The sequence below is a fragment of the Poromitra crassiceps genome (assembly GCF_964638095.1).
Source record: "Poromitra crassiceps genome assembly, chromosome: 1".
NCBI classification, from domain to species: Eukaryota; Metazoa; Chordata; class Actinopteri; order Beryciformes; family Melamphaidae; genus Poromitra; species Poromitra crassiceps.
This window is the reverse complement of record NC_139623.1, coordinates 53,348,302-53,360,918: the sequence shown is the minus strand read 5'-3', so window position 1 is coordinate 53,360,918 and position 12,617 is coordinate 53,348,302. Positions and strand designations below refer to the sequence as shown.

General features: G+C 43.7%; 1 protein-coding gene across 1 annotated transcript in view; it reads left to right on the top strand.

Moving 5' to 3' along the window:
- Positions 1-12,617, top strand: part of LOC310788208 (CREB-regulated transcription coactivator 2) — a 132,756-nt gene that overhangs the window by 88,323 nt on the left and 31,816 nt on the right. The window contains exons 11-14 of the mRNA XM_083649745.1: positions 104-534; positions 4,057-4,197; positions 4,578-4,754; positions 6,500-6,670. Coding sequence (XP_083505871.1) covers positions 104-534; positions 4,057-4,197; positions 4,578-4,754; positions 6,500-6,670 — 920 coding nt within the window. The remainder of the gene's footprint in view (positions 1-103; positions 535-4,056; positions 4,198-4,577; positions 4,755-6,499; positions 6,671-12,617) is intronic.

The window sequence follows — 12,617 nt, the reverse complement described above, 5'->3', positions numbered from 1 at the left end:
ATGTTGGTTGCCGACACCTTTTTTCCAGTGTTGTGTTTCTATAAGCTTTGTTCAGCCTGGTTGAGAATCTGTTTGTTTACAGAGTTTTTTTCTCTCCCCTCAGGTCTCCTGGCATCTCTACAGAGCACGCTCAGTAATCCCTCCCTGCAGTCGTCGCTAAGCAACCCCAACATCCAATCATCGCTCAGCAGCCACTCGCTGAGCTCCGCCTCCCTGCACTCATCGCTTAGCAACCCCTCGCTCAGCTCGCCCTCCTCCCTCAGCAACCAATCGCTGCACTCCTCCCTCAGCAGCTCGTCCCTGAGTGGTCAGTCCGGCAGTAACCCCGGCTACAGCAGCGGCGTGGGCGGGTCCAGCTCCTGCTCCTCCTCTTCCTATTCGCCGATGATGACTGGCCAGCCGCCACTCAGCACGTCCCCACGGAGACTGGTCCAGCTCTCGCCCCTCATCCTGCCAATGGGAGGAGAGACACGCCGCCATCACTCCAAGCAGTTCTCTCCCACCATCTCCCCCACCCTTTCCTCCATAACCCAGGTAATACACTGCTCCACAGCCCAGGTAATATCCTGCTCCATAACCCAGGTAATACCCTGCTCCATAACCCAGGTAATACACTCCTCCATATCCCAGGTAATACACTCCTCCATAACCCAGGAAATTCACTGCTCCACAGCCCAGGTAATACACTGCTCCATAACCCAGGTAATACACTGCTCCATAACCCAGGTAATACACTGCTCCAAAACCCAGGTAATACACTTCTCCATAACCAAGGTAATACACTGCTCCATAACCCAGGTAATACACTGCTCCATAACCCAAGTAATACACTGCTCCATAACCCAGGTAATACACTTCTCCATAACCCAGGGAGTACACTGCTCCACAACCCAGGTAATACACTGCTCCATAACCCAGGGAATACGTAATACACTGCTCCATAACCCAGGTAATGCACTCCTCCATAACCCAGGTAATACACTCCTCCATAACACAGGTAATACACTTCTCCATAACCCAGGCAATACACTCCTCCATAACCTAGGTAATACACTCCTCCATATCCATAACCCATGCAATACACTGCTCCACAACCCAGGTAATACACTGCTCCATAACCCAGGGAATACGTAATACACTGCTCCATAACCCAGGTAATGCACTCCTCCATAACCCAGGTAATACACTCCTCCATAACACAGGTAATACACTTCTCCATAACCCAGGCAATACACTCCTCCATAACCTAGGTAATACACTCCTCCATATCCATAACCCATGCAATACACTGCTCCATAACCCAGGTAATACACTGCACCATAACCCATAACCCTCTCACAAATGTGATACAGCATCTAGGTCGGAGGCGCTTACTCTGGTCGATGCAAATGGACTCAGCCATTACTTTCAGCACTTGGACCATGGATGTATTAAAAGAACTGGATAGGGGACGTACCACGCCCACCCATGCATTCAGACGGAGGTTGCTCATTGGCGCATGAAGCCATCATGGGGGCTTTTTCTTCGTGGTTTTACTTCCTGACCATGCAGCCCAAGGCAAAGTGCGCATGTGTGCCAGGACGTGTTCCATGACATCTCCCACCCCTCCCACCCATGGATTGTATTACAAGAAGAAAATACCCCCGTATACGGCTCTTAGTGGCTTCTGAAGAAAAAAATGCCCCATAAAAAAATAGTTGATAATTAAGAGTCGTTTTATACTTTGAGTGACACCTGGAAAAAATTCCCCTGGGTTTAACAGCTGCCGGAGTCCCCATGCAAGTGGATGGGAATTCTCCTTTCTGGGCTGCATGGCGTCAAGTGATTTGCAATACAGAGCTTCGCCAGCATGTTCAAATGGCTTCAAAGCCCAGCGCTATTCCTGGGGGCTTGACTTGGACGTGGCGCCAGCGATAACGACCCTCCCCCAGCGCTTTAGGACAGCTGCTGGGGATGTGCTCTAGTGTTCCTCTTCTTTGGCACAATGGACATGATGGTGCCTCACCCTTACCACACCAGAAGAGGTTAGATGGGCTGGGCAGAACGTCACACAGACTGGATGAGAAATATTATGCGCAAGTGTTCAGTCTTCGACAACTCGGACCATGAGATCTTGCGTCCATCGCTTGTTCCCATTTTGTCCATGCCGCATTCCCACCATCTGGCTTGCATGCAGCTCTTTGAACCCGGCTCTCATTTCCTTCTGGACCAGATCCTGCCTATCCTTGCCCCCCTCTTCCTCCCAGTCCTCAGCTCAATGCCAGCGTGGGAGACCTTTTGGTCTCTAGACTCCCTGTATTGTAGCACCTCCCTCGCTTGAGTAAGCATAAACTCCTCGCTGTTGATATGTAGTTTTAGATTGTTACTGTTACCATAGAGGGCGATGCTGCTCAGGCTTCTTGGCAATTCCAACAACATACGGAGGTGACGGCTTATCCTCCTCTTGACCACCTCGACAGTGGACAGCGTGAATTCATACACCAGCAATGGCCGCAAGATCCTGGGTAGGATGCCATGCTGGTATACTGTATGCCGGTAGTCCTGATTTCTCGACCGCTGTCAGCCATTCCTCCAGTTCTTGGTTTGTCGCTCTGATAGAAGCAGCATCCTTTTGTAACCGATGGGATTCGGGTACCTCCAAGAGAGAATTGGTACCGGTCAATCATCTTCCCTCTCTTAAGTACTAAGGACCTGGATTTTCGAATAATCGTTTTTATTATCAAGATCGAATTTTATTATTGAAAGTCGAAATGTTTTTTTTTAAATTGTTATTATTTCTATATTTTTATTTTTACTCGCGGCGGTCTCTTTAAGAATGACACCCTTTGTCCATGTGATGTTGCTGTAGGAGCTGCACACCGGAGCAGAACAGCTCTAGGCTCAGCTGACAGTAGTGCAGCACCCAGTAGCTCTAGAAATGTAGTAGAAATGGTCTTAAACTGTCTATATTACAGCAACACTCCACAGCCACAAGGAAAAGGTTTCAAGGCTTGAACTTAGAATCAGGGGAGACAATGTAAAATTGGACTCGCAAAATAAATAAATAAAATGGGGGGGGGGGGGGGCCCTGCAAATTTGGACTAGTGTTTTTGCTAGAAATGCCCATCCCTACTTGAAACACATCTGAGCCCAATGGTTAGCCTCTCCAAGACGTGAAGGATTGATCCTGGGACTGACATTATTGTTACTGTCAGGTCATCCATAAAAGCTCTGATAGGGGACTACCAGAAATCCAGACTTGGTTACTGGGCCTCTGCACTCCACCTCAGCTGACTTGACCAGCATGTTCATGGCCAGGGTGAAAAGGGTCACTGAAATGGTGCATCCATTGATGAACCCTTTCTCCAGTCGATGCCACTCGGATGTAATCAACCCAGTGAATCTCAGATTAAAGTTGTCATAATAATCCAAGATGAGGTCCTTGATGTTACTTGGGACATGCTAATCCAATGCCATTTCCACTACTATATGGGCTATGGAACCATATGCATTGGCCAGGTCCAGCCATAGTACTGCTAGGTCCCCTTTTCCTTCTCGTGCCTCTCTGAGGAGCTGCGTTACCACTCCACTGTGTTCTAGGCATCCTGGAACCTGTGGAATTACCCCCCTTCTGCACGGAGGAATCAATGTACTGGTTCTTCAGGAGTTACTCCGTGAGCTGTTGGGAAACAATACTGAAAGATATCTTCCCCTCGACACTGAGCAGCGAGATGGTCCTAAACTGCTCTATGTTGGTTGAGTTCTCCTCCTTTGGGACCCATACACCTTCTGCGAATCTCCATTGTTGGGCTGATTTCTATAATCATTTTCAACCTCAATCAATTGAAGCATTCTATACAAATTCAGAAAGCAGTTTCATTTCAGTCGTCTGTTGGAGGTCAAGTTCAAAGTATTCAAGTGCCAAGCAGTTAAACTTGGCTCAAGTGCCCACCTCTGTTTCCCAGCATGCCTCTGTGGGGTGTTAATGTGTGGCCTGGCTCCTCCCCACAGGGCGTTCCTCTGTTTCCCAGCATGCCTCTGTGGGGTGTTAATGTGTGGCCTGGCTCCTCCCCACAGGGCGTTCCTCTGGACACCAGCAAGCTGCCTCTGGACCAGCGGCTACCCCCCTACCCCTTCAGCCAGCACCAGCCTCACCCCGGCTCCCCAGCCCAACAGCAGCCCCCCGCCATGGGACAGCAGCCCCACCAGCAGGTTGAGGTAGGACTTTGGAATGTACTCTGGATAGTAGCTGTGTGTCTGTATGTGGGTTCAAGTGTTGAGATGAGGGTGTGTGTGTATACTGTATGTAAAGTATGTACTGTAGCATAATGTGGGTATGATGTAGTATGGGTGGGTATGATCTGTAATTTTATAATAGGGGATTTTGTTAGCAATGTTTATTCAATTTATGCTTGTTGATGTTTCTATTGTGATTATTTTTGTTGTCTGTGAGACCAAGGACCACAATGGAAACAAGTCTTGACTTTATTGTGATATCCTTGATGTATTTTTATGATGCATGTCTTGTGTAGCATGTAATTTTTAACAAGTGTCAAATCAACTAAACTAAACTAAAGCACCCCGCCCTGCGCCAGCAGCACTACCAGCAGCTGCTGCACCGCCTGCAGCAGCAGCAGCAGCCGCGGCCCGGCGCCCAGCAGCAGCAGCAGCAGCAGCAGCAGCAGCAGCAGTCCCAGGCTCTGCAGCAGCACCTCCACATGCAGAACCTCCGCAACGCCCACAACCAGCACATGCAGCAGCAGCACTTTGGCACGGTAGGCCCTGGTCAGACCTGGTATTAACACTTTGAGTGCCACGGCCCTTGGGCAAAAGGTGCTGTACTGTGCCACATAGGCCGCAATGCATTTTAATATAGCCATATAATTTTTTGTGTTCCTCTTATATGGACAACCAATAGCCTCAATGAAACTTTGAACCCTTCTGTTTCATTTAAAAAAAAACTGTGTTTATAAACCGTTCCATTTTGGAAATACACCCCTCTGAAAAAGAGTGTTTTCGACCGAAAAGAGCATGCTGAAATTAGTTTCTGAGATAATCACATCTTTATGTTAGAAAGGCGACAGAATGAATTCTGCTTTGAGTTGAACAAAATGCGAGCCTGCTGCTGCCTGGGTGTGTGTGTACTGTCAATGGTTGTATGCTGTTAGTGCCCTGCGTGCCCCACCCCCCTCCTCCTCCTCCTCCGTGGTGGGAGGAGTCGAGTGTCTCTGCTCTGCTGCGGTTTGCTCTGTTTGATCTGCACTGAAAAGTCCGCTGCCTGCACCCCCCGCTTTTTTACAGCGTGTCCTCGGCTCCCAGCTGAGAATAATGTAACTTTTCATAAAGACGCTGGTGTAGCTGTGTCGGCAACTAAATCATATGGATGGACTATCGCAGCGGACACGGATGGGGCTCAATTGTGGCAGCAGATGACTGCTGTTCACAGGCACAGCTAACGACGTTATGCTTCAAGCATATCAATGGCGATTTCCGTTTCCTCATGACTTCTTCTCTCTTTTCTCCTGGCCTTTGTCTAATCGGGAGGGCACTGTCGCCACCTAAGGGTTCTGTAAAATAGGTTAGACACATTCAATAGCTCCCATATTGTAAGAGGCGATGTAAGAGGCTTAGATCGACATTCCCCTGTCAAAATATGAATTTGGAGTTATTGACGCCATTTGGCGTCGCTGGCAGCCTACGGTAAATTTCTCTTGACGCCATATGGCGTCGCTGGCACTCAATGTGTTGACATGTGTCTTGAGGGGCCGTCTGGGTATTGTAGAGATAAAGGCACTCGCCTACTAGGGCTGTGAATCTTTACTGGCCTCACGATTCTATTCGATTACGATTCATCTGTCTTCGATTCCATGATGCATCACGATACGGTATTGCAGCTCCAAGTATCACATCCTCAATTTTCTATATTATTACTGCACATGGCTACTTTTTCATCAATTAATACAAGCAGTGAGATAAATATCAACTCCCTTTTTTACTTGGAAAGTGCTTTAAAATCTGAATGTCAAGTGTCAACATAAATTTAAACATAAATGATTCAGCGATTATCTGTCAACGATCCGATTTGACGCATCACGACACGTCCACCTCGCAATGCATTGATTAAACGCAAAATTATGGCACCTGTATCGCCTACCCCCGCGGAGACCCGGGTTTGGAGACCCGGGTTAAATTCCTGGCAGCGGCACCTAAGGCTTGGTCAGACGTTCCTACAGACACAATTGGCCGTGTCTGCGGGTGGGAAGCCAGTGGGGTATGAGTCCTGGCCGCTGCACTAGCACCTCCTCTGGTCGGTCGGGGCGCCTGTTCGGGGGGACGGGAACTGGTATGCCCTGCATATGTATTGGAGGAAGCATGTGCTAGTCTGCAGAGGGGGTGGAGCAACGACTGGGACAGTAAGGGGAATTGGGCAAGTACAATTGGGGAGAAAAATCAGGAAAGAAAACTTTATACTGTGAAAAAAGAAATCATAACTCACCTAACATCCCCCTCTCACCCACAGCAGCAGCAGCAGCGGTCCCAGATAAAGATTGAGGGGGGGTCGGAGCAGAGCGGGCTGACCTCCCACTGTCTGGTCAAACAGGAGGCGGAGCTCCAGGCGGAGCCGCAGTGTGGGGGCGGCCTGCAGCAGCTGCAGCACCTCAGCCACAGTCTGGCCAGCGACCTGTACAACGTGAGTACCTCACCCCACCGGGCAGAGGCAGGGTTAGGCTACTCACATTGGACTGGCCCACGTACAGAAGACATTGACATTGACCAGCTAGTATCTACAGCAGGGATGGGCAACTTTGATGATAGAGAGGGCCACAAAAAATGTCCTCGCCAGGGCCAGATTGTGACCGTGCACTTCCACCAGTAGCCTACTGTAACACCATCACTCCCAATTATACTGAAATATTGCTATAGACACTGAAATATAAACTTAGCACAGTGATTCTCAAACTGTTTCATATCAACAACCCTAATTTAGTCCATATTGGAGCTGTGGATTTTGTCTCTGATGCAAATCTAAGAATATTTTTTATCAGATATGATTTTGTCCAGAATTCTACAGTATGCCTGTCTGTATTGAATTCTCTAATTGTGTTAATTTCTTCTCCATTAAATAATGCTGAAGTTTTAACAATTCATCAATTTTTGTGGGAACCCCCCTAACCCTAACCCCCCTACAACCCACTCAAAGACGCCTGATGGTCCCTGGACCCCACGTTGAGAACCACTGGACTAGTAGACTGTACATATTGACCATAGACTACAGCTGTATATATACAGCACTCTGTCATGTACATATCTATGTACATATTGACCATAGACTACAGCTGTATATATATACAGCACTCTGTCATGTACATATCTATGTACATATTGACCATAGACTACAGCTGTATATATACAGCACTCTGTCATGTACATATCTATGTACATATTGACCATAGACTACAGCTGTATATATACAGCACTCTGTCATGTACATATCTATGTACATATTGACCATAGACTACAGCTGTATATATACAGCACTCTGTCATGTACATATCTATGTACATATTGACCATAGACTACAGCTGTATATATACAGCACTCTGTCATGTACATATCTATGTACATATTGACAATAGATTACAGCTGTATATATACAGCACTCTGTCATGTACATATCTATGTACATATTGACAATAGACTACAGCTGTATATATACAGCACTCTGTCATGTACATATCTATGTACATATTGACCATAGACTACAGCTGTATATATACAGCACTCTGTCATGTACATATCTATGTACATATTGACAATAGACTACAGCTGTATATATACAGCACTCTGTCATGTACATATCTATGTACATATTGACCATAGACTACAGCTGTATATATACAGCACTCTGTCATGTACATATCTATGTACATATTGACAATAGACTACAGCTGTATATATACAGCACTCTGTCATGTACATATCTATGTACATATTGACCATAGACTACAGCTGTATATATACAGCCCTCTGTCATGTACATATCTATGTACATATTGACAATAGACTACAGCTGTATATATACAGCACTCTGTCATGTACATATCTATGTACATATTGACAATAGACTACAGCTGTATTTATACAGCACTCTGTCATGTACATATCTATGTACATATTGACAATAGCTTACAGCTGTATATATACAGCACTCTGTCATGTACATATCTATATACATATTGACAATAGATTACAGCTGTATATATACAGCACTCTGTCATGTACATATCTATGTACATATTGACAATAGACTACAGCTGTATATATACAGCACTCTGTCATGTACATATCTATGTACATATTGACAATAGACTACAGCTGTATATATACAGCACTCTGTCATGTACATATCTATATACATATTGACCATAGACTACAGCTGTATATATACAGCACTCTGTCATGTACATATCTATGTACATATTGACAATAGATTACAGCTGTATATATACAGCACTCTGTCATGTACTGTACATATCTATGTACATATTGACAATAGCTTACAGCTGTATATATACAGCACTCTGTCATGTACATATCTATATACATATTGACAATAGATTACAGCTGTATATATACAGCACTCTGTCATGTACATATCTATGTACATATTGACAATAGATTACAGCTGTATATATACAGCACTCTGTCATGTACTGTACATATCTATGTACATATTGACAATAGCTTACAGCTGTATATATACAGCACTCTGTCATGTACATATCTATATACATATTGACAATAGACTACAGCTGTATATATACAGCACTCTGTCATGTACATATCTATGTACATATTGACAATAGACTACAGCTGTATATATACAGCACTCTGTCATGTACATATCTATATACATATTGACCATAGACTACAGCTGTATATATACAGCACTCTGTCATGTACATATCTATGTACATATTGACAATAGATTACAGCTGTATATATACAGCACTCTGTCATGTACTGTACATATCTATGTACATATTGACAATAGCTTACAGCTGTATATATACAGCACTCTGTCATGTACATATCTATATACATATTGACAATAGATTACAGCTGTATATATACAGCACTCTGTCATGTACATATCTATGTACATATTGACAATAGACTACAGCTGTATATACAGCACTCTGTCATGTACATATCTATCTACATATTGACAATAGACTACAGCTGTATATATACAGCACTCTGTCATGTACATATCTATGTACATATTGACAATAGATTACAGCTGTATATATACAGCACTCTGTCATGTACATATCTATGTACATATTGACAATAGATTACAGCTGTATATATACAGCACTCTGTCATGTACATATCTATGTACATATTGACAATAGATTACAGCTGTATATGTACAGCACTCTGTCATGTACATATCTATGTATATATTGACAATAGATTACAGCTGTATATATACAGCACTCTGTCATGTACATATCTATGTATATATTGACAATAGATTACAGCTGTATATATACAGCACTCTGTCATGTACATATCTATGTATATATTGACAATAGATTACAGCTGTATACGTATATACAGCTGTACAGACGGCTACAATTCGATGCATCTTTTTTTTCAATACATGCTTTCTGTGTGACTACTTTTAAAATAAAGTGCATTTTGAATTGCATTGTAATGATCCATAATTCAAATAAACAGATGAATTTACTTCCATTATATTTTATTAACAAAGCAAATGGAATTGATGTGTCAACTGGAAGGTTACATTTGCCAACATATTTCCCAGCATTGCAAAGAACCAACAGGAAAATAAACTCAAGTGTCCCAGTTGTGCCTGTAGCAGCATCCTTGTAGTAAATTAACGTCACTTCAGCATATTCTGAATCATTTCTTCTACATGTTGTAACAGCTCCGCCACATTTGCACCAGTTACTCATCCCTCTTGTTTGTGTGGCTCTCACTCATCACTCTTGTTTGGAGTCCATGAGATGCTAGCTGCCACTGCCAGTGTTCAGTAATGAAGTGCGCAGTAACAATGGATGATCTGATCCACACATCACAAGTTAGAGATATCCTACCCGCTTTCTTCAGTGAGTCCATAACTTCGGCTTTGGTCTCATTGTACAGTCAGTCTGGGCATCACTGTCGGTAAAAAAACGGTGAGATGGGGCGTTGTACTTCGGCTCCAAAGTGTGCAACATCCCTGGTTCTCAACGACTGAGTACAGACGTATATCCATGACAATAAAAGTTGCAATAGATTTTATGATTCGTTTCGCCTTTTCTGAGTTGGGTGGATGCTTTGATAGCATTGCTTGCTCGATTGTTGGCTGGTTGAGAGCAACTACAGCCGGTGTGTCTGATTTCATGTTCTGCCATGTTCACGTGTTTGTTTTGCTTGCGGCTGGCAGCCTGCGCCACGCCGTGAACTGTCCGGGCGCTCGCAGTTTAGTTCTGACTTTTCGCTCGAATTTTATTGACATTTGTGAATCAATTCATAATCGTCCACGTCCACATCTCGATGCATCTAAGAGTCGATTATTTCCCCCACCCCTAATATATAGCCGTCGCAAATACAACGTGTTATAGTGAAGTGGGAAGTTTGACAACCGCAACGCCGTCGCAATAGTGAAGTGACAACAGTGAAGTCACAATAGTGAAGTGACAACAGTGAAGTCACAATAGTGAAGTGACAACAGTGAAGTCACAATAGTGAAGTGACAACAGTGAAGTGACAACAGTGAAGTGACAACAGTGAAGTCACAATAGTGAAGTGACAACAGTGAAGTGACAACAGTGAAGTGACAACAGTGAAGTCACAATAGTGAAGTGACAACAGTGAAGTCACAATAGTGAAGTGACAACAGTGAAGTGACAACAGTGAAGTGACAACAGTGAAGTCACAATAGTGAAGTGACAACAGTGAAGTCACAATAGTGAAGTGACAACAGTGAAGTCACAATAGTGAAGTGACAACAGTGAAGTGACAACAGTGAAGTGACAACAGTGAAGTCACAATAGTGAAGTGACAACAGTGAAGTCACAATAGTGAAGTGACAACAGTGAAGTCACAATAGTGAAGTGACAACAGTGAAGTCACAATAGTGAAGTCACAACAGTGAAGTCGCAACAGTGAAGTGACAACAGTGAAGTGACAACCGTAACACGGTTGTACTGTGATGTCCGCTCCAACAAGACTTAGCTTACTTGACATGTACTTTTTCAATAAAAACACATTTATGCCATGACTTTACATAATGTATATTTATGTTGCATCATTTAGCCTGTGCTGTGATGTGCAGGAGCAGCAGGTAGCCTACAAGTTATAAAACTAAGCCTGCCCTGAATGAGTGGGGGTGCTTGTTCACTATTGTGAAAGTTATGTGTTTACAACTAAAGATCATGGAATGGATGGTATCAGGAATGTCACTGATAGTTAACGTTCTATATTGTACAGGGAGACCATGAGCCCTGCTGAACAGATCTGTATTTGCCTGTTGGTTGAATCGTTTTATTCATTGACATGGCATCAGAGTAAACAACAAGACCATTGTGTGGTAGCCTACAGTACGTTATACTCAACACAATACAACAAACAATACAATACAAAAATTCTCAAATCCAATTAACATCAGATTAATCACTCATATAGGCTACTAACAGCAGATATGGTTTATTGACGTCTAAACACTATAAACTGTTACCCTCTGCCTCAGACTGACGGACTATGTGTTTTTGCGCCTCCTGGTGGGTGAAAACAGAACTAGACTTCCAAAGAAGGAAAGGGTACAGGGGGAGTAGGGTAGTAGGGGAGTAGGGGAGTTACTATCTTGAAATGTCATCGTCTTTGGTTCGTCGTGACGTCAGGTTGTACCACATTTTGGGCATTTTTGAGGGCCAAAAAAAAAGCAGGTTTGAACCCATAGAGGGCACTTATGCGGCTGAAAATGATACAAATGGTACAATTAGGGGTGCTCCGGTACGGCTATGCCATGATCCGATCCGATTCCGATTCCTGGGGTCACGATCCGATTCCAGAATCGATTCTCAATTCCAACGATTCTCGATTCCAACGATTCTCGATTCCAGAATCTAAAATCGATTCTCAATTATGTAGTTTTATATTGCAATAACACACAAAGGTAAATATAAGACAAACAATGACAAATGTATTAATGCTGAACTTCAAATTCAACTTCTGTATTACAGTCAGGGCCTAATATAAAAGGAATTTCCGCACACTTGAATCTGTACAGATTTCACATTTATTATGATATGCTTTCGGTCGACAAGACCTTCATCAGAGCATACAGATCACAAATGACAGGCAGGTTAACTCATTGAGTGCCAGCCACTTTTGGAGAACGGACGCTCCCAGTGCCAGAGTTTCAGAGCTTTTTTCAGTGATTTCTCGAGGCCCACAGAATATTGTGTGATATTACTATGTAAACAATGAACACGCAAAAAGAACGATGAGACTCTTTTCTATCATCAGCAAAAACAGGTTTATTGATATCATTTTCCGTTCTTTAGTTATCAGCCGGAGAAGATAGCTTGATTTAACAAAAAAGAGCAGTTTTTTTCTAGAAG